General features: G+C 39.2%; 2 protein-coding genes across 12 annotated transcripts in view; both read right to left on the bottom strand.

Moving 5' to 3' along the window:
• CADPS2 (calcium dependent secretion activator 2) overlaps nt 1-22892 on the bottom strand; it is a 517989-nt gene that overhangs the window by 351111 nt on the left and 143986 nt on the right. The gene's annotated exons all lie outside the window — the stretch shown is intronic.
• RNF148 (ring finger protein 148) lies at nt 1090-5226 on the bottom strand. Its single transcript, XM_064575603.1, has one exon. It carries the CDS (start codon nt 2281-2283, stop codon nt 1372-1374), a length of 912 nt encoding a protein of 303 aa, XP_064431673.1. The 5' UTR covers nt 2284-5226; the 3' UTR covers nt 1090-1371.

The raw sequence follows: 22892 nt of genomic DNA, 5'->3' as shown, positions 1-22892 counted from the left end.
CACATACCCTGTCATCAGCTCTGCCTTTATTTTTGCTACTTACATCAATGTCACAAAATGACTTGAGACCAAAGCGACTTGTGAACTAACAAACGTGGCCAACCCCAGGTGCTGCCATACACCTTCTTGAGGGTATCTCTCAGTGGTTCTCATCCAGTAGCTAGGAAACCAAGAACTTTGACCTTAAACACAAAGGTCTGACCTTTACACAGAGGATGCTAAGAGACCGTTTTGGTTAGGTCTTACCAGGACTAAGGGAGCTAGTTCTTTTTACGAAATGTGAATCAAAATAATTTGAGGCAGGAAAGGAAGAGAAAAAGGCCCTATAGGCCCAACCAAAGCAGCATAAAAAGAAAATATTACCATGTAAATTATAGCTCACGATGGTCCATTCTTTTCCCAAAGGCCATTAATCTGATTTTATTTCCATACAACCCATTCTTGAAAGTGTGTAGTACATAGTGTGTAGACTCAAAGTGTCATCTAAGTTGGATATCAATGGTTTAGCATTTCACCCACAAATATTTTAGTCAAAACCAGAACTCAAATCTTTCAGCCTCTTATTGTTACACACAGGTGTTTGTGTTTATCTACTCAAAAAGAGAAGCAAAATGAGGCAAGAGATACAATTTGTAAAGGCAATTAAACAAAATTTCAACTCCATTCTAGATCTATATCAAAATGCCCAGAGACACACTCATCACGATGTTAAGAAAACAAAAGCATTTACTACGGTCACTTCTAGAAGGGAAATCTGCCACCATAGCTAATTCACTATGCTAGGATTTAAAGGGCTGTAGCAAACAAAAGTGACTTTTTTTTGTGATGCTGCCCTAAACAAAGCCTATAATAATTTAAAATATTTTAGTTATATAACCAGAGGTGCTATCATCTAAAATAATTACCTAGAACACATTACTTAGTAACTTTGGAAACCAGATTTCCCGGTATTAATTAACCATGGAGAATTAAATCAAGATCTAATTCTATAATGAAATTTATTTAACAGCGATATTAGATATCAAAAGTATGGAAATAAAATATAAAAAAGAAACTTTAAAGTATCACGACTCTCTGTGGCCTCAATGTCACAATCATTTTAATTTGAAGACTAATTTGTTTTTTAACATATACTAATTTTCTTATTTGGATAAGGGCAAAGAAGTAGCAACCTAATAGAAAAACAACAAGTTCAAATAGCTGGGCATGATATGGAGTTTTATTTTAAAAACACACAAATTTCATCCTCATTAGTACTTAGGTAGAGAAGATGAAGTTGAGTTTTTTCTCTACATAAAAGTGCTAAAAGAGAATTCATGTAATTTTAATCTTTGGAAAGACTTGGTTACATCTTCAGAAGATTCTCCAGGTTTAAGTTTTCAGAATGTCACACTTGCACATGGGGCATGTCCTATGGGCTAAAAGCCAGGGGTCAATGCATGCCTTATGGAAAAAATGTTTGCAAGTTAAAATACGTACTACGTCTTGGGGTTTGTATATGTCAAAGCAAACAACACAACTGTCTTCATTTGGATCTAGTTCCTTATCCCCTTCCTTGAGCACTCGCAGTTGAAGCTGACCAATAGCTTTCTTCACATCTGCTTTTATCTGTCTTCGCCCCCTGGTGGAAGAATTGGGCACTCGAGGTACCCATGCACAGTACAAGAAAAGGTAGGCAGCTGTGGCAGCCAGGAAGGTGAACAGAGACATGACATAATGGCTCAGCCATGGCATGTGCATTCTCCCCACTTCAATGATGATCGTCACATAAACTCCCTTCTGAATCAAGTGCAAAAGTTCCATGCCTTTCAAGTTGCCTATCATCACTGCGACTATATTTTCTGTTCCCTGGTGAGACATGGGAAACACTTTGTTGCCCGTACCTGGATAGTTATAGATGATCACCCCATTTGCTCCCTTCCCTGCTGCCACATTGATTTTGTGTGTAAAAGTACAGCCTCCCCGTTCAATGAGGGCCAGCCAAGAGTCTGCCTGTTCAGGCCTGCTGAAGTTGGTCAAAGGATTACAAGCATTCTGATTCCATCCTTCGGGAAGTACCACGGCACCAGACACCCTTTCCAAAGGAGAATGATTTCCAAACACTCCACTCTCTCCTAATTCTGATATAATCCGATTTCCCACCTGAAAAGTTATATTCAGGTGGGCTGTCCAAATGGCTTTTCCTTTAGCGTCAGGAAGGCTAAGTAGTAGGAAGATGCTAAGCCTCAACAGTCGCGATGAAACAGAACTATGAGTTGAAGCAGTAATTTGAAGTAGGCTCATTCCTCCATTTGCCTATTAACTGACACACAAAAAACAAAACATCAATTATAAAGCAAAGAAGCTAACTCCAATTGTTGGCAGTAGATATTAAAGCGCATAAATGGAAAAAGGTCTGTGTCGATCAAAGGTATGCTGCTCCTTCCAGCATTTTTATTTTTGGTAGATTATCTTTCTTATAATGAAACAGAATGACAAGAGTTGTTATTACTATAATGTGATTTAAGGAAAATTATGACTTCCTAATGGGGAAATTGTGACATCAGAGGTGGTTAAGCCAATCCAGTTGTTTATAATAGGGCATTGCATACTGAAATCCTATTGGCCAAAAAGCTACTAAGCAAGGACTCATGGTATACAACAATCTGAATAAACTCTAAAGCAATAAAGAGGGAAATTTATATTTTTAAGCCTTGAGTTTCTTCCCCAGTTCTGGATAAAGTGAAAAGCTGCCTAATACCACTTTATATTCATTGTTTTTCTGTTAAGCAAAATATAACTTTACGTATTAGTGCATGTGGTTGGCCAGTCACCATTTCTCATGCATGGTTCTATGCTACCCAATATGCTAATCAATGGGCAGTAGGAACAAATCATTCCCACTCTCTCCCAACATTAAATGCTTATCCCAGATTCAACATGAGGACAATAAACATGTTGTAAGATTGATACATTGCCAACATGCAAGGCAAATTCAACTTTTCACTAAAATTACTAAGAACCTACTATGTGCCAGGTAAACACTAAGCATGGTTCATATACTAGACAAGAAAACAGACACACACCTACTGGAGCTTACTATCTGGTGAGGGCAGATTTTAAACACACACACACACACACACACACGTATAGCTGCAAGTTGTGATAATATGGTTCTGGAAGGAAAACAAGAGTATCAAGAATAATATAAAAGCAGCCAGACTTTGATTAGAGGTGCAAAGCATTGCTCCCCTAAGGAAGCGGTACTTAGCCTAAGACCTGAAAGATAAATCAGAATTACCCAAGAAAAGAATAATGTATCAGGGAGAGGAAATGGCAGTTTCAAGACCCCAACACAGGAAAGACATAGCCAGTGAAAGGATCTGAAGCCATATATGTTTGGCAAGATGAGAGAAGAGAGTGCAAAAGTTAATGAGAGGGGAAAGCAAATAGCAGTCAGTGTTCAGGGTAGTAAATGCTACACCAAGGATTTTGGATTAGGTCCCAAGGACAAGAGAACCATGCTGGGGGGTTCCAACCTGGGGAGGCGACTTTTAAGCATTTCAAAACGCTGACTTCTTAACAAGTGCACTTTGGCTGCCCTATGTGGGAAGTGGATTGGAGGAGGAGAGTAGAGCGGTAAGATGACAGTGGCTTCGACTCCTGAAATGGCCAAGTAGAGAAGCAGAGGAACAGACAGGTCCGCTAGTTACTTCAAAGCCTGAATTAACAGATGTGGTAACTGGAAGGGTAGTAGTGGACTGAGGAAAGGATGACCACAACTGTCGCCAATCACTGTATTACTTTATTGTTGCAAACCATGGCATCTTTACTGCTTTAAAGATCCTTTAATGCTGGTTTGCTTCTATTTTAAATCTTCACTTGAGGTCTGTTTCAAGGCTTCAAAAAATTGGCAACACTCAAACGTTTATTTACTTTATATAGGACATAGCCTATGCCCCAGGCATGCTAAAACACCCTGGGGATACTACAACAACAACAGACTAAAAGACAAAAAGAAACCAAAGGCATGTTGGAAGAATTTTTTCATTTTGACAAACATTTAATTGTACTCCCCAGCTCATAATATTTAAGTTAATATTCATTTTTAAAAATAAAATTGGGGGCACCTGGGTGGCTCAGTTGGTTAAGCGACTGCCTTCGGCTCAGGTCATGATCCTGGAGTCCCGGGATCGAATCCCGCATCAGGCTCCCTGCTCAGCAGGGAGTCTGCTTCTCCCTCTGATCCTCCCCCATCTCATGCTCTCTCTGTCTGTCTCATTCTCTCTCTCAAATAAATAAATAAAATCTTTAAAATAAAATAAAATTAAATTAAATTGGAAACAAACTTGTATCATTCATACCATTTTCTTCAAGTGTGTTGTAAAGACAGATAAAATGAAGACTTTTCCCAGTTTCAAACTGAGTGAATCCCTGGCCCATTCTATTAACATTAATGAAGTGAAGCCTTACTAAGACAACAGTTTGTATCATCACATTAGAGGCTGTTTACATCTGCGATTACTTAACATTTGGGGGTAGGATTTTAAGAAGTAATTCTCTAAGTCATGGAAATAAACAGCACAGCATAAGGAATATAGTCAATGGTATTGTAACAGCACGTATAGTGACAGATGGTAGCTACACTTGTGAGCAGAGCATCATGTATAAACTTGTCCAAACATTATGTGTACACCTGAAAGTAATGTAACATTGTGTGTCAACTACACTTGAGGGAAAAAAAACACCAATGGAATAGAATTTAAAACACTGGAATTACCTCCTTCCAAATTAGTTTATTAAAAAAAAAATCACTAAGTTGTAGAGACCTAACGTACAGCAAGGTGACTGTAGTAAATAATAATGTATACTCAAAATTTGCTAAGAAAGCAGACCTCAAGTATCCTTATCTCTCTCACCCACAAATGGTAACTATGTGAGGGGATGGATATGTTAACTAGCTTAATTGCTAGAATATCAAGATGTATACATATATCAAAACATCACATTGTACACCTTAAATACATACAATTTTTGTTAATTATGCCTCAGTAAAGCTGGTAAAAAAAAAAGTAATTCTTTTAGTTTGCTAATTTTTAAGGGTAAAGAGTTTAAACAGTAACTATATTTTGGCTAAAAACATCTCAAATCTCAAGGTTCTTCATATGTTTGACTAAACGGATTTGAAAAATTTACTAATTCATTTTATCTTTCTCACCATAAGGTGAAGTGACTAAGGCAATGATAGAACTTCCCCTGTCTTCTTCCTGAGTCTTAGAACAAATGCAACTATAAGAAACAATCCTTTGCCCCCCAACACAGTGGTTTCCAAGTGGGGGACAACTTTCCCTTGAGGGACATCGGGCTATTTCTGGAGGTATCTGACTGTCACAATGACACAGTACCACTGGCATCTACTGGGTAGAGGCCAGGGACAACTTTTAAACATCCCCAAATGCACATGACAGCCCTGTGAATTAATTAGCTGGTCCTAAAATGTCAATAGTAAGGCTAAGAAACTAATGGAACAAGCTTGGGAGGAAGGAACCATCCCAAAACTCACTTCTCCATGAAAAACAAACACACCTGAGCTCTTATCAGGGAGTATGTTTTTATAACTGACAATACATCTATCAAAAATGATGCCCTTTCCCATTTTCCTTGGAATAGACACAGTGGAGACCTGCACAAGCAACCTATCAGTCCATGAAGCCTGATTACAAACTGCATCCATTTTATGAGTACCAGACCCAAGAGTCTTCTATCCTGAGGCCAGGATACTTGAATAGAAAAGAAGGGGGAGGGCATGTGGACTGGATGACCGATGCTATTCTAATCTGTTCCTTTTAGACCATTTATTCAATATATAGACTTCCTTTCTTTTTAACAGCAAGTTCAGTCTGAACTTTGCAGGAGGGTTAAAGAGAACTGACATACTCCTATGGTTGGCTGATCCACTGGTTTAAAAAATCCCCTTCTTCCATCTTGTCATTCTACCTAAGTACATCGGTTTTCGTCTTACGTAGGCTCACATCACGATCCCCCAAGGCAACTACTGTTATTTCACATATCAACAGGCAGAATGGTAGACCATCCAGAAGCAGAGAGACTTTTCTTCTGCCATATCTCTACAAAACTTGATGTCACTCTGGCTAGCAGTGCTTCACAAACCCATGCCTAATGGGACCCCCTAGAAATCACAGAATTATCATGACAAACTCAGGTTAATCACAATTTACCCTGCTGGGGAGAACCCGTCCCCTAGCAGAGCACGTGGTGAGGGGGACTGTAAACCTAACTGGTACTCTGCCATCAAGGAAAAAAGGTATAAACTGGAACGTGAGTAGGTAAAACAGCTACAGGCTGTAAATTCCTGAGTTTTACCCAAAGGAATGATACTTAAATAATCATTAACCACAATAAACATGTAATACACACTCTATACTCTGTACTAACAGAAGCCAGAGCGTGTATTACAAGGAACACAACATGGCTCCTATGTTAAGGAGGTCATCATCTAGGCAAGAGAAAGGAGTTATACACAAATTAGGAATGTGCATGTATATATCTTAACTTTTAGGTTCCAACTAAAATTTCAAGAAAGGTTATAATTTTCATTAAGTTGGGGGGTGTGTAAAGCAGGTGATTTCTATTCCTCTGCTATTCATCAACCTTTGTTAAGAATGCTCAAACTTCCATAATCTCTGCTCTGATGAGAGAAATAGCCAAATATATTCAGACAGCATTGCCCAGATAGTACCTCTAAGACACAGGGAATACTGAAGAAACTTCAATAAATTATTTCGCAAGTCATAGAGTCCAGGGCTATGATATTTGAGATCTCCAGGAATCCACAAAACACAATGGATTTGCATTTAAGTTTGAAAACCATGTAGCTTTTCTGCAAGTAATTAAATGCATCATAATGGGATTTGGCAGGAACAGATTACTGACTCAGAGTAGTTCACAGAGAACCACCAAAAAGCAAATAATGCTGATATTTTCTGAAAGTAGTTATCTTTAAGGATGTTTAAAGATAAAACTAAATCTTAGCTTACATTTTATTATATTTGATTGTAAACTGTTAAGTTCTCATAAACAATGAATTTTCTCAATTTCTCCTATAAGTTAATCACTGCTCTCACATATTCTCAGACAAATGCAATAAAAAAATTCTTTAATATACAAAGGGACTTTCTCCTCTGAATATTTCTGAATCCAGAAAAGAGTTCTGAATATGCTCAAGTGAAATACAGTAAAGTTTAAAAATAATATGAGTTTCTGAATTACCTTGAAAGTCACATACTATGTACTAGGGCAGGTCCAGATGCATGAAAACCCACAAAATTTACTCAGGCTCTTATTATTTATATTAACCAATACAATGACTTTCAATTTCATTAAAGGCTCTGGTAAATAAGCATATTAGAGAAAATGAACAGCCAAAGCAGACACATTTTAAATCACCACATCACTATCCATGACTCCTTCACTAATGTGAGCCAGGATTGCTATTCCTTTCTATTTACTGCATGCCTAATAGTCAGATGCATGAACAAAGCTTAGCTGTGTAAGAGCTCCAAAGCTCCAAGAAGCCATCATGACATTGAGGAAGAGGAATACTCACATTTCTCAAACACTTAAGAACACTGGCTCAAAACAGCTTGTTTGAATGAATGATTAACACGGTCAGGTTTACCACACTTGAATGAATACTTTCCACTGCTTTAGTTTAGCCTTCAAAATCATTCCCACAGTGTACAATTCTGCAATAGCATCTTATCTAATCTCCCATCACTGTTTTGCTCACCTTGGATTCATTCTGTTGCCAGAGCAACCTACAGACAAAAAGTAATGAAGTTTACAATGGCATTCATGTTTGCTGAAAACCTTAGATGGCTTGCTCTATCCAAAGGATAATACCAAACATCTAAGAATGGAATATTAAGCCTCTCCAGCATAGTCCTCTTTCCTTTCATCCAGTCTAATTTTCTACTATTAACAATCCTGAATTTTATGCTTCCTCAATTCAAACAGCTTACGGCTTCCCAAACTCCTATTGCAGCAGCCACTATATAAGACCTTACATAGGCTTTATCCCTTATACAAAACTGCCTGTCTCTATGGTAGGTACAGATTGCAAATGACACCAATTACCTCCTTCCCTCTAGCGACACCACCTGCAAGGTGACTTAGCAGGTCCTTCTATCATGGGATTTATTTCTATACCCCTTGAATCTGGAGGGACCGGTGACTTACACAGGTGAACAGACTAGAGCAGAAGTACTGATGTGTCAGTTCTGAGCCTAAGCCTCAGGAGGCCTTATACTCTTCCCCATTCCCCATCTCTTGGAACCCCACCACCCTCAAGCAAAGTAGATGAGCCTAAAAGATGAGAAGAAACCTTGGAGGACAGCCTAGATATCCTAGCTGAGCCTACCTGAGATCAATCTACAGATGGACCAACATGTGCAAGAGCCTAAGACGAGCAGAGATGTCTATGTGATCATAAAGACGGAGTCTAGGCAAGACCTGAAGACTCACCTAGTCAACCCTAGACTTCTGAGCAGTAACAGATACTGACTCTCATTTTTTAGTTTATGCAAAAAATTGTCCTGATATACAGAGTTTTGGGGTGGTTTGTTATGTAGCAGCTAACACAACTCCCTCTACAAAATTATCTATTAATCTCCTTGAGGCCTGGGACTCAATCTTACTTTTTTCAGTACTCATCCTCTACCACAACATCTAGCACATCCTAAGTTCTCAGTGAAGGCTGAATAAATTGTTAGTGTCATTATCCTCCATATTTTAACCTATACTATTCCTCATGCAGTAACATATTTAGTTTCATCTTTACAAGGGTGATAATTTTAGAGCATAACATAGTTAGAAAATGCATCATGAGTTCAATCTTTAATTGTTCTGTAGACTTAATACTCCACACTGGATTTCCTATAGCCATACTTGAACACAAAGATAAATGAGCTTTTAGGATACGACCCTTTAAACTGTAATGGGTATAAATCAAACTACATAAATTATATTCCATTCTGCATTCAGAATTCAAGTCAAGGTTCACATAACTAACACTAAATCGAAAGACAATTTTTCCTTCTCAGTCTACCTAGTTGGAACATAGAACGGTAATCAACAGAGAAGGAACACATTACTAACCAGTCTGAGAATTGGGGAAAACCTTCACACTGTAACCTTTGCATTAAGAAGGACAGAGGAAGGAGGTGAACGTCCTTAAGTAAACACAAGATTAAGGACAATATTGGATGGTATGCTCATCTTTATTTAATCCTAGGACAAAAGACATCTTAATATTAACTCAATCATTTAGACTGGATTTTTATTTGAAAGGCTGGAGAACAGGGAATTTACTCAATAAAAGGGTGAGGGAAGACATACCAAAACTTGTCCTGTTCTCTTAATAGACTATTTTGCTCCTGTAGTTAACAAGAGCCAACAATGAAGACCAAATGTATATGAAGGCCGCTTTTGAGGCTCTGCCATTTTAAAGTTCTTCTAAACCCTAAAGTAGATTCTAGACCTTTCAAAGCCAAAGTCGGTCATCGAAGGTTTCTATGTTTTGCCTTCCTAAGACCAGTCCCACTGAGCACAGTTAACTCTGAGTAAGCACTTAGCAGTCAGAAATAGCAGGATAGAGGTAATTAAGAAGATTTTCCCACTTAGATCCGTTATATTTTTCCAATTCACAGGTCACAAAACCCTTCTTCATTTACAAGGTAATTGAATCCCTCCTGGGAGGCAGCAGACAATCAAAAACAGGAGTATGGAGGCATCATACCCACAGCAACTGTGTTAATGCCCCCCAGCTGTGTGCAGACTCACTCTGAAACCCAGTCCTGACCACATGCTCGCTGAGTGAGGTGAGGCACACTGAGCCTCAGATTTTTCATTTGTAAGGTGGAGAAGTAATGTCAGCCTCCCGGCACCATGGAGTATCAGATGACCACTTTCACATGTATTTGTAAATCACCAAGTACACTGCTGGCATGGCAGGGCTCACTAAATGGGCCCTCTTGCCCCTTCCCAATTCTATACAGCCTATTTCCCCCCATTTTCGACCAAATAAAGTTCTTCTGAAGCTTCAAGACTCATCTCGGTCTTCCCTTTGCAATCTCCCCAGACAAACGCACCTGCTGCTATGACACACTGTCTTTTGCATCTGACAGTAAATCTTGCCACATATTGCATGTATGCTTGTGTCTGTTCATACTTTTGCTTGACTTAAAATGTCTTGTGAGGAGCAGTGTTCACTCTTTTTGGTGATACCGGTTTCCTCCCCCTTTGCTGCTATGTTAGCACAGGGGCTAATACTCAGGGTCCCTGTCAAATGTTTGACTTTTTAAGCATTTATTTTTCAAAATATTAAGACATGCCAGCAGCTTTGGCAACCTCTGCTTTATAAAGCCACCCATTAAAAATATATAAACAGGCAATGAATTGACAAGTCTTTCCTCAGCTAAGAATGACTTTGACAACAGTTGTCCAGAAAAGGCTTATTTCATATCACAGGATCAGAGGCCACCTTACATTTTCTCTCCAAAAGAATTAATTCCATCCACATCTTTGTATTTGAAAAATGGAACACTATACAGCCATAAAGTAACAACTCCTTCTAAAGTAGACGCTACTGAATTAAATCCTTTAGTCTGTGTATCAACATATCTATATACCTCAAGTCATACATCAAATGGTTATTATAAGAGAACTGTATCAGATTAATTTTGTAACATTTCAGCACCTCAAAGCCCTAAACCATATCAGCAGTAATACCAAAAACAAAGTTCTAAATGAAACCAACTTTCTCAGCAACCCAGAAGGCTTTCTATTATCCCCAGCCAAAATGCAGTCAAACCCTGCAATCCCTAGAAACCTTCTGATTAAAATCCTAGAATTCCAAGAAAATCGATATTGATACAGAACATCTGGTATCACTTTTCCACATATAAAATCCGCTCTTAAAGACTACAGATCTAGTACATTAACACTTCTTACCATCTCCAACTAAACAGCTAACATGATTGACCATTAGAGAAAGTATTTTGGGATTCACAATAGGTGGCAAGAAAGAGTTTATTATGATTATTATTGTCCTAGTGTACATGACAAACTTCAAACAAAAGGTCTTTTTTGTTCCCTCATACCCAGAGACCTCCCATAAAAACAAAACAAAGAAGTAAACCTTTTGATAAACTCTCCTGGCACGGTATTGTTCAGTACATTGAAAAGGAGTCTTATTTCACTAATTGTTCCATTATTAACCCATATCAAATTCCAAGAACAGCATTCAGGTCACCAATGACTCAAAACTTAATTTGAGATTTAAGGAAACAAAGGGTTTGTAAAATCCACATAAAAGAATTCATTCTATGCAAGATATAGAGTTGAATTACTTATGTTCCACTGTCTAACTGCAATGACACTAAAATTACGCAGGTGGAAAAACTAAATGATTGACATCCCATATAAATCAGGAGGGAAAGTAGACTGTGGGAAGATGGCAACAGAGAAGGATGACCTTAGGCTTGCCTTGTCCTAGGGATACAACTAGATAACTATGAAATCATACTAAGTACCCCAGAAATCAATCCGAAGACTGGCAGGACAACCTCCATCACTAGACAGAGAAGAAGCCGTATCAAAGAAAGTGGGAAGTGCAAAGATGTAGCTTGGGAGAAAAAGGTCATGGACACTGTAATGGGGAGGGAGCTGCGGTTGCAGAGAAGGGTGAGAGACAGACTAAGCACAGAGGGTAGCACATGGAGAAAAATGAACCTCTACGGCAACTGGCTTGGAAAGTGACAGGGTCCAAATTTCATGAGTTCTTGCAACCAGCAGGGCTAAAAGCCTGGAGTTTTAAAGGTCAGCGCACACTGCTCTGGGAGAGCTCAGAGGATTCGGGGGTTGCTATTAGCAAGAAGGAAGGGTAAACAGCCCACAGACGTACAGAGTGGAAATGCCAACCTGAAGAGCACCTGGGGCAGAGGTTAGTTGCTCATCTCAGAGGATGTCCCAGAGAGGAAGCATGAAGGGAGAGACCCCTCCAAGAACAAAGGAACGCTTCAGCACCACACAGGGCCACCTGCAGGAACCAGCCAGCACCCACACTCACTATCGAATTGCTTACACCAAGCCCTGCCCCCATACTCTGGTGGAACTACCCTTCCTGTCACATTTGCCTCAGTCTTGGCCTTAGCAGGACCCTTCTCTCTCAGAAAACTGGCCCCAACCCCCTGCCCACACTGCAACTCCCAACCCAGGAGTTTTTGCAAGTCCTGCAAGTCCTCTGTTCTGGTGGCAGCAGAGACAGATCTCATTTCACAAGCAGATCAGAGCATACCTAGTTAAAACTTGCCACATTCAGACCAGGGACCAAACGCTGCCCACAACACACAAAGAGAGCTTCTGCAGAAGACTGGCCTGAAGGAAAAAGCAGCCAGGACATGACAGCGGAGTGCACGTAGCACCCACTGAAGACCACCACAGAAGCACCAGACCCTGGGGGAAGAGAGGACACTAAACTGCAGGGCACTACAGGACCTCTTCTTCATAAGGCCATTGCTCTCAAGAACAAGAGAAGCAACGGACTTTCCTAACACAGAGAAACAGGCAGAGACTTTGACAAAATAAGATAGAGAAACGTCCCAAATGAAAGAACAGGACAAGGCCACAGCAGGAGATCAAAGTGAAACAGACATAAGTAACATGCCTGATGGAGAATTTAAAGCAATGATCATAAGGATACTAACTGGACTTGAGAAAAGAGTGAAAAACATGAGTGAAACCCTTAACACAAAGATAAAGAATAACACAGAGATAAAGGGCTCAAAAAACAAAATCAGAAACACGCTTGATGGAATGAACAGCACAGTGGAAGAAACAGAGGAACAAATTAATAACCTAGAAGACAGAGTAATGGAAAGAAATCAAGCTGAACAAAAGAGAGAAAAGGAATTATGCAAAATAAGAACAGATTTAAGAAACTTGGTGATTCCATCAAACGCAGTAACATTCATATTATAGGAGACCCCAAAAAAGGGACAGAGAAAAGGGGACAGAGAATATAATTGGAAGAAATAATGGCTGCAAAGTTCCCTAATTTGGGGAAGGAAACCGACATCCAGATCCAGGAGGCACAGAGAACTCCCAAGAAAATTAACAAAAGCAGATCCACACCAAGACGTATCATAATTAAATATGGCAAAATGTAATGATACAGAAAAAATACTAAAAGCAGCAAGACCAAAGATGACCCATTATACACAAAGGAAAACTCCACAAGGTTATCAGATTTTTCTGCAGAAGGCTTCCAAGCTAGACAGGAGTGGGATGATATATTCAAAGTGCTGAATGGGTAAAACCTGAAGCCAAGAATACTCTATCCAGCAAGGTCAGCATTCAGAAGAAGAGAAACAATTTCCCAAACAAAAACTAAAGGAGTTCATGCCCACTAAAGCAGCTCTGCAAGAAATATTAAAGGGGACTCTGAGTGGAAAGGGAAACCAAGTGACAGTGTAAAGGTAGGAAACACAAAAGCATTAGTATTTCTGTATAAGTATTATTAGTATTTCTGTGTACCTAAAACGTGGGGAGTAAAGAATAGGTTCAAACTTAAAGAACCATCAACTTAATATATACTGCTATATGCATATGTTATATATAAACCTAATGACAACCACAAATCAAAAATCACCAATAAATATACACACACACACACATATATATATACATATAAAGTACTATTGGCTTTTAGGAATTTCTTTTATATACATTTATGAAATACTGAAGACCAATCAGACTATTAATGGACACTTAGTGCAACTTTTTATAAAGAAAATAATGCTAAAGAAAGACCAAAACTGATGTCATCACTGAAATTAACAGTTTTCAATATGTTCGTATTTTAATTCACAACAGAAAAATGTGTTCCACAACTGGAAACTCCTAATACTTGTGTAAACCGTGAAAAATTTTAAATGTGATGTTATTTTGACAATGTTTTAAATTTTAGAGTCCCATTTTATTCTGATCAGAATTTTTATCAAGATGTTGAGCTTTTGTTCTTTGAAACTAGTTTGTCATAACATATTGTGCATAACCACAGTATTTATTTCTAGGACTCTTGCGAACATGTAGACTGATGTTTACCGCTAAGGGAACATTTATAAAATAATATTAAATCCAGTATTAGCTGCCTATTTCAAACACTTAATATATGCAGAGATCCATTGTTACATTTACTACACTGAAGTTTTTTTCTTTTGTTAAGAATCACCCTCATTGTTGAAAGTAAATGTACTCTTAGGGTGCAGATATTAGCGTTCCAATAAGCATGTGATTATATTAAGGTGGTGGTAGCAGGAAGATAATCTTGATTCCATTGGGAATCTTAGGTTTTTGTAAATTTATTGGGAAAACAGTTTTTCTACTGAAGTTTCTTTTTGGTAAACAGTATCTTTCTAAAAGAAAAAGCATGAAGGAGAAATTGAGATGTGTACATATCCTCAAATGACCAGCACTGTATTCATGAATACTGTGTATGTTGCAATGAACAGTGTGGAAAGCTGTTCATTTTTCAATCTGAAGTAAAAATACTTTCAAGAACTTTAAAAAAAATGCACAGAATAAAAAGAAATCCAAATATATCATTAAAATCAGCAAACAATGAAAGAGAAAATGATAATAAAGGATGAGGGAAAATCTTCAGCAACAAGTAATAAAATGGCAATACATATATATCAATAATTACTTTGAATGTAAATGAACTAAAACTTCCAATCAAGAAGACACAGAGTGATGGAATGGATAAAACATAAGACTAATCTATATGATGCCTACAACAGACTCATTTCAGACCTAAATACACCAGCAGAATGAAAGTGAGGGGATGGAGGGGTGCCTGGGTGGCTCAGTTGGTTAAGCATCGGTCTTTGGCTTAGGTCATGATCCCAGGGTCTTGGGATCAAGTCCTGTGTTTGGCTCCCTGCTCAGCAGGGAGTCTGCTTCTCCCTCTCCCTCTTGCTTGTGCTCTAAAATAAAATCTTAAAAAAAAAAAAAAAAAAAAGTGAGGGGATGGAGAAATATTTATCATGCAAATGGATGTCAAAAGAAAGCTGGAGTAGCAATACCTAAACCAAACAAAATAGACTTTAAAACAAAGACCGTAACAAGAGACAAAAAAGGACACTATATAATAAAGGACAATCCAACAAGAAGATATAACAATTGTAAGTATTTATGCACCCAACATGGGAGAACCAAAATAATCAAAAGAGTTAATGACAAAAAGGAACTAATCACTAATAATACAGTAATAGGGAACTTTAACATATCAACAGATCATGAAAACAGAAAATCAAGAAAAAATTGACTTTGAATGACACACTAGACCAGATGGATTTAACAGATATAGTCAGAACATTCCATCCTAAAACAACAGAATACATTTTTCAAGTGCACATGGAACATTCTCCAGAATAGATCACATATTGGGCCACATAACAAGTCTCAACAAATTAAAAAAGATCCAAGTCTTAGCATGCATCTTTTCTGACCACAACAGCTATGAAACTAGAAGTCATCCACAAGAAAAAAATCCGAAAAGACTACAAAAAATAAGAGGGTTAAATAACTTACTACTAAACAATGAATGGGGCAACCAGGAAATGAAATTAAAAAGTACTAGGAAACTAATGAAAACAATGGCTCAAAACCTTTGGGATGCAGACATATATTAAAGGAGGAGGAGATAAGATGGTGGAAGTAGTAGGGGGATCCTGAGCTTGCCTCATCCCTTGAACACATCTAGATCAGCATCAAATCATTTTGAACTACTAGGAAAATGATCAGAGGATTAAAAAAACAATTGGCACAACCGGAGGGAGAGAACATGGCCAATAGGAGGTCCGGAGACATGAACTGGGGGAGAGAAAAGCCACGGTGCTGTGAAGGGGAGGGAGCCCCCTTCTGTGGAAAGAGGTCAGGGAGGGAGGGAGACCAGTGCACAGGGATCAGGCAAGATGTATTAAAAAAAAAAAAAACCCACCATGATCAAGTGAGATTTATTCTTGGATTGTAAGGGTGGTTCAATATTGACAAATCAGTGTAACACATCAATAAGAGAAAGGATAAAAACTGTGCGGTCATTTCAATAGACACAGAGAAAGCATTTGACAAAGTACAACATCCATTCAGGATAAAAACCCTCAGCAAAGTCGGTTTAGAGGGAACATACCACAACATAATAAAGGCCATCTATGGGGCACCTGGGTGGCTCAGTCATTAAGTATCTGCCTTCGGCTCAGGTCATGATCCCAGGGTCCTGTGATCAAGCCCTACATTGGGCTCCCTGCTCAGTGGGAAGCCTGCTTCTCCCTCTCACGCTCCCTCTGCTTGTGTTCCCTCTCTCATTGTGTCTCTCTGTATGTATGTATGTATGTATGTTAAATAAATAAATAAATAAATAAATAAATAAATAAATAAATAAATAAATAAATAAATGAATGAATGCCATCTATGAAAAACCCAGAGCTACCATCCTCAATGTTCCCTAAGGTCAGGAACAAGAAGAGAATGTCCATTCTCACCACTTTTAGTTTGTTTTTTTTGTTTTTGTTTTGGGGTTTTTTTTGTTTTTTTTTTTTAAGATTTTTCTTATCTTCACACCCAATGTGGGGTTCAAACTTACAATCCTGACATCAAGAGTCACATGCTCTAATGACTGAGCCAGCCAGACACCCCTCCCTCTCAACTTTTATTCAACATAGTACTGGAAGTCCTAGCCATAGCAATTAGACAAGAAATAAAAGGCATCCAAATCAGTAAGGACAAAGTCAAACTTCCACTATTTGCAGATGACATGATACTATCTACAGAAAACCCAGAGGACTCCACCAAAACACTGCTTGAACTGATAAGCAAATTCAGTAAAGTTGCAGAGTACAAAATCAGTCTACAGAAATCTGTTGCACTTCTCTACACCAATTATGAAGCAGCAGGAAGAAATTAAGAAAACAATCCCATTTATAATTGTACCTAAAATACAATATGTAGGAATAAGCCTAAGAGATGAAAGACCTGTACTCTAAAAACTATAAAACACTAATGATTAAAGAAATTGAACATGATACAAAGAAATGGAAAGACATTCCATGCTCATGGATTGAAAGAACACTTACTGTTAAAATGGCTATACTACCCAAAGCAATCTACACATTTAACACAATCCCTACCAAAATACCAACAGCATTTTTCACAGAACTAGAATAATTAATCCTAAAATTTGTATGGAACCACAAAAGACCCTGAATTCCCAAAACAATCTTGATAAAGAAAAGTAAAGCTGGAGGCATCACTATAGACTTCCAAGTTGTATTACAAAGCTGTAGTAATCAAAACGGTATGGTACTGGCACAAAAAGACATACATAGACAAATAGAACAGATTAGAAAATCCAAAATTAAACCCATAATTACATGGCCAATTAATCTTTAACAAAGCAAGAAACAATATCCAATGAGAAAAAGACAGTCTCTTGAACAAATGTTGGGAAAATTGGACTGCTGATAGCTGTGAAATTGGACCACTTTCTTACACAATATACAAAAATAAACTCAAAATGGATTACAGACCTAGATGACACCTAAAACTATAAAAATCCTAGAAAAGAGCACAGGCAATAATTTCTCTGACATCAACCACAGCAACTTTTCTCTGGATAGATGTCCTGAGGCAAGGGAAACAAAAGCAAAAATAAACTACTGGGACTATATCAAAATAAAAAGCTTCTGCACACTGAAGGAAGCAATCAATACAACTACAAGGCCACTTATGGAATGAGAGAAGATATTTCCAAATAACATATCATATAAAGGGTTATTATACAAAATATATGAAGAACTTACACAACTCAACACCTCAAAAGCAAATGATTAAAAAATGGGCAAAAACATGAATAAGCATTTCTCCAAAGAAAACATATAGCTGGCCAACAGACACATCAAAAGATGCTCATAGTCACTTATCAAGGAAATGCAAATTGAAACTACGAGGTTATCACTTCACACTTGTCAGAATAGCTAAAATTAACAACACAAGAAACAACAAGTATCAGTGAGGATGTGGAGAAAAAAAAAAAATCTTCTTACACAGTTGGTGGGAATGCCACTGTAGAAAACAATATGGAGGTTCCTCAAAAACTTAAAAACAGAACTACCCTACTATCCAGCAATCACACTACTGGGTATTTACCCAAAGAATACAAGAACACTAATACAAAGGGGTGCATGCACCCCTGTTTATAGCAGCATTTTTTACAGTAGCCAAGATACAGAAGCAGCACAAGTATCCATCAACTGATGAAGATGTGGCATGCATGTGGGCACACAAACACACAAACACACACACACTCTCTGTCTCTCTCTCTCTCTCTGGAATATTACTCAGCCATAAAGAATGAAATCTTGCCATTTGGAATGATATGGATGGACCTAAAGAGTATCATGCTAAGTGAAATAAGTCAGGGAAATACCATCTGATTTCACTCGTGTAATTTAAGAAACAATGCACATGAGCAAAAGGGGCAAAAAGAGGAGGGGGGAAAGATGGCGGAGAAGTAGGGGACCCTATTTCAACTGGTCCCCAGAATTGAGCTGGATATCTACCAGACCACTCTGAGCACCCACGAAACCAGCCTGAAATGTAAGAAGATCTGGATCTCTACAAACAGAATATCGCAGGCGGTTGGTTTTGAGGTATGAAGCGGGGAGCCGTGATTCTGCGGGCAGATATCGGAGGATAAACGGCGGCGGGAGGGAGCCTGGCCGTGGGGATCCTACACCGCCAGTGAGTGACAGCCTCCCGCGCTGTGGATGGGGCACAGACTCGCAGACCGGTAGTGCCGGGAAGGACTTTAGGGCAGCCCCGGGGGTGGAGGACCAGACTGGCGGGTCGCGCGCACACGAACCACAGCCCCCTGGATAGAAACCCGGAGCAACGGTCGCGAGCACGCGAACTGCAGCCTCCGAGACGGAAACCTGGTGCGCCGGGTGGCTCCTATGAACTGCAACCCCCAGGGTGGAAACCCCAAGCTGCAGAGGCGCTGGTGCGAACTGGGAGCGGCTGGTGGTTTTTGAAGCACAAAGGGCAGAGATGTGCCCCGACCTGGGGGCAGGACTGGGAGCGCTGCAGAGGGGCACACAACCCAGGCCACTGCAGTTTATAGCAGCACAGACAGAAACGGAGACAGTGTGGCCTGGAGAGCTCACTGAAGAACAGACTGAGGTCTCTCTGCTCTGAGGCAGAGAGTTGGAAACGGTCTGTTCTGCTCTGACTCGCGGAAGAGACGCGGAAAGCCGCCAGGGAAAGCCACCAGAGAACAAAAGCCCCAAAGACTGATTCCCACTGGGCCCATCCCCCGCCACAGGGGCACAGGGCAACTCCACCCAAACAGGTTTGCCTGAGTAACAGCGCGGCAGGCCCCTCCCGCAGAAGACAGGCTGGGAAAACAAGAGGCCAGCAACCCTAAGGTCCCAAGAAAACAGGTGCATCTTGCTTGGGTTCTGGTCAATAATTTGGACTCTATACATTCCCTCAAACACCCATCAACAGAATGACTAGGAGGAGGAGCCCCCAAAATAGAAAAGACTCAGAGATTATGACTTATGCTGCAGATTTACAAATGGATGCAGATATAACCAAGATGACGGAGATGGAATTCAGGCTAGCAATTGTGAAGACAATGGCTAGAATGGAGAAATCAATTAATGGCAACATAGAGTCTCTAAGGGCAGAAATGAAAGCTGAATTGGCAGAACTTAGAAATGCTATCAATGAGATCCAATCCAATCTAGATAATCTAACAGCTAGGGTAACTGAGACAGAAGAGAGAATAAGCGACCTGGAAGACAATATAATAGATAAAAAGGGAAAAGAGGAGGCCAGGGAAAAACAACTCAGAATCCATGCAAATAGAATCAGAGAAATAAGGGATACCATGAGGTGTTCCAATGTCAGAATAATTGGAATCCCGGAGGGAGTGGAGAGAGAGAGAGGGCTAGAAGATGTATTTGAGCAAATCGTAGCTGAGAACTTCCCTAATCTGGGGAATGAAACAAACATTCGAGTTCCTAGAGGCAGAGAGGACCCGTCCTAAGATCAAGGAAAACAGGCCAACACCCCGGCATGTAATAGTAAAACCTGCAAATCTTAGAACCAAGGAAACCATCTTAAGGGCAGTTACGGGGAAGAGATTCCTTACGTACAGAGGGAGGAACATCAGAATAACGTCAGACCTATCCACAGAGACCTGGCAAGCCAGAAAGGCCTGGCAAGACATATTCAGGGTAGTAAATGAGAAGAACATGCAGCCAAGAATACTTTATCCAGCAAGGCTTTCATTTAGAATGGATGCAGAGATGCAGAGCTTCCATGACCGGCAGAAGTTGAAAGAATATGTGACCACTAAGCCGGCCCTGCAAGAAATATTAAGGGGGGGTTCTATAAAAGGAGAAAGACCCCAAGAGTGATCTACAACAGAAATTTACAGGGACAATCTATAAAAACAACGTCTTCACAGGCAACATGACAATTAATTCATACCTTTCAATAATCACTCTCAACATGAATGGCCTAAACGCTCCCATAAAATGGCACAGGGTTGCAGATTGGATAAAAAGACAGGACCCATCCATATGCTGTCTACAAGAGACTCATTTTGAACCTAAAGATACATCCAGACTGAAAGTGAAGGGATGGAGATCTATCTTCCATGCCAGCAGACCTCAAAAGAAAGCTGGGGTAGCAATTCTTACATCAGACAAATTAGATTTTAAACTAAAGTCTGTAATAAGAGACACAGAAGGACACTATATCATTCTTAAAGGGTCTATCCAACAAGAAGATCTAACAATTGTAAATATTTATGCCCCCAACATGGGAGCAGCCATCTACATAAGCCAACTGTTAACCAAAATAAAGAGTCATATTGATAACAATACGTTAATTGTAGGAGACCTCAATACTCCACTCTCAGCAATGGACAGATCATCTAAGCAGAAAACCAACAAGGAAACAAGAGCTTTGAATGATACATTGGACCAGATGGACCTCATAGATATTTACAGAACATTCCACCCTAAAACAACAGAATACTCATTCTTCTCGAGTGCACATGGAACTTTCTCCAGAATAGACCATATACTGGGTCACAAATCAGGTCTCAACTGATACCAAAAGATTGAGTTTATTCCCTGCATATTCTCAGACCACAATGCTCTAAAACTGGAACTCAACCACAAGAAAAAATTTGGCAGAAATTCAAACACTTGGAAGCTAAAGACCACTCTGCTCAAGAATGTTTGGGTCAACCAAGAAATCAAAGAAGAACTTAAACAATTCATGGAAATCAATGAGAATGAAAACACATCGGTCCAAAACCTATGGGATACTGCAAAGGCGGTCCTAAGGGGGAAATACATAGCCATCCAAGCCTCACTCAAAAAAACAGAAAAATTCCAAATTCACCAACTAACTCTACACCTTAAAGAACTAGAGAAAAAGCAACAAATGACGCCTAAGCCATGCATTAGAAGAGAAATAATTAAAATTAGAGCAGAAATCAATGAATTAGAAACCAGAAACACAGTAGATCAGGTCAATGAAACTAGAAGTTGGTTCTTTGAAAAAATTAATAAGATTGATAAACCACTGGCCAGACTTATCCAAAAGAAGAAAGGACCCAAATTAATAAAATTATGAATGAAAGGGGAGAGATCACGACACCAAGGAAATAGAAACAATTATTAGAAATTATTATCAACAACTATATGCCAATAAACTGAGCAATCTGGATGAAATGGAGACCTTCCTGGAAACCTATAAGCTGCCAAGACTGAAATAGGAAGAAATCGACAACCTGAATAGGCCAATAACCAGTAATGATATTGAAGCAGTGATCCAAAACCTCCCAAAAAACAAGAGTCCAGGGCCTGATGGATTCCCTGGGGAATTCTGCCAAACATTCAAAGAAGAAATAATACCTATTCTACTGAAGCTGTTTCAAAAAATAGAAACAGAAGGAAAACTTCCAAACTCATTCTATGAGGCCAGCATTACCTTAATCCCCAAACCAGGCAAAGACCCCATCAAAAAGGAGAATTTCAGACCAATATCCCTGATGAACATGGATTCCAAAATCCTCAACAAAATCCTAGCTAATAGGATCCAACAATACATTAAAAGGATCATCCACCACGACCAAGTGGGATTTATCCCTGGGATGCAAGGGTGGTTCAACATTCGCAAATCAATCAATGTGATAGAACACATTAATAAGAGGAGGGAGAAGAACCATATGGTCCTCTCAATTGATGCAGAAAAAGCATTTGACAAAATACAACATCCTTCCCTGATTAAAACTCTCCAGAGTATAGGGATAGAGGGAACATTCCTCAAGCTCATAAAATCCATCTATGAAAAACCCACAGCAAATATCATCCTCAATGGGGAAAAGCTGAGAGCCTTTCCCTTAAGATCAGGAACACGTCAAGGGTGCCCACTCTCACCACTGTTGTTCAACATAGTACTAGAAGTCCTAGCAACAGCAATCAGACAACAAAAAGAAATAAAAGGTATTCAAACTGGCAAAGAAGTCGTCAAACTCTCTCTTTTCACAGACGACATGATACTTTATGTGGAAAACCCAAAAGACTCCACCCCCAAATTACGAGAACTAATCCAGCAATTCAGTAATGTGGCAGGATACAAAATCAATGCACAGAAATCAGTTGCTTTCTTTAACAACGCAACTGTAAAAAGAGAAATTAAAGAAACGATTCCATTTACAATAGCACCAAAAACCGTAAGATACCTCGGAATAA

The sequence above is a fragment of the Mirounga angustirostris genome, unplaced genomic scaffold (assembly GCF_029215605.1).
Source record: "Mirounga angustirostris isolate CCGP_5_RB_7025 unplaced genomic scaffold, mMirAng1.0.hap1 SCAF_12, whole genome shotgun sequence".
NCBI classification, from domain to species: domain Eukaryota; kingdom Metazoa; phylum Chordata; class Mammalia; order Carnivora; family Phocidae; genus Mirounga; species Mirounga angustirostris.
The sequence above is the reverse complement of the archived record's forward strand: the minus strand, read 5'-3'. Positions and strand labels throughout refer to the sequence as shown.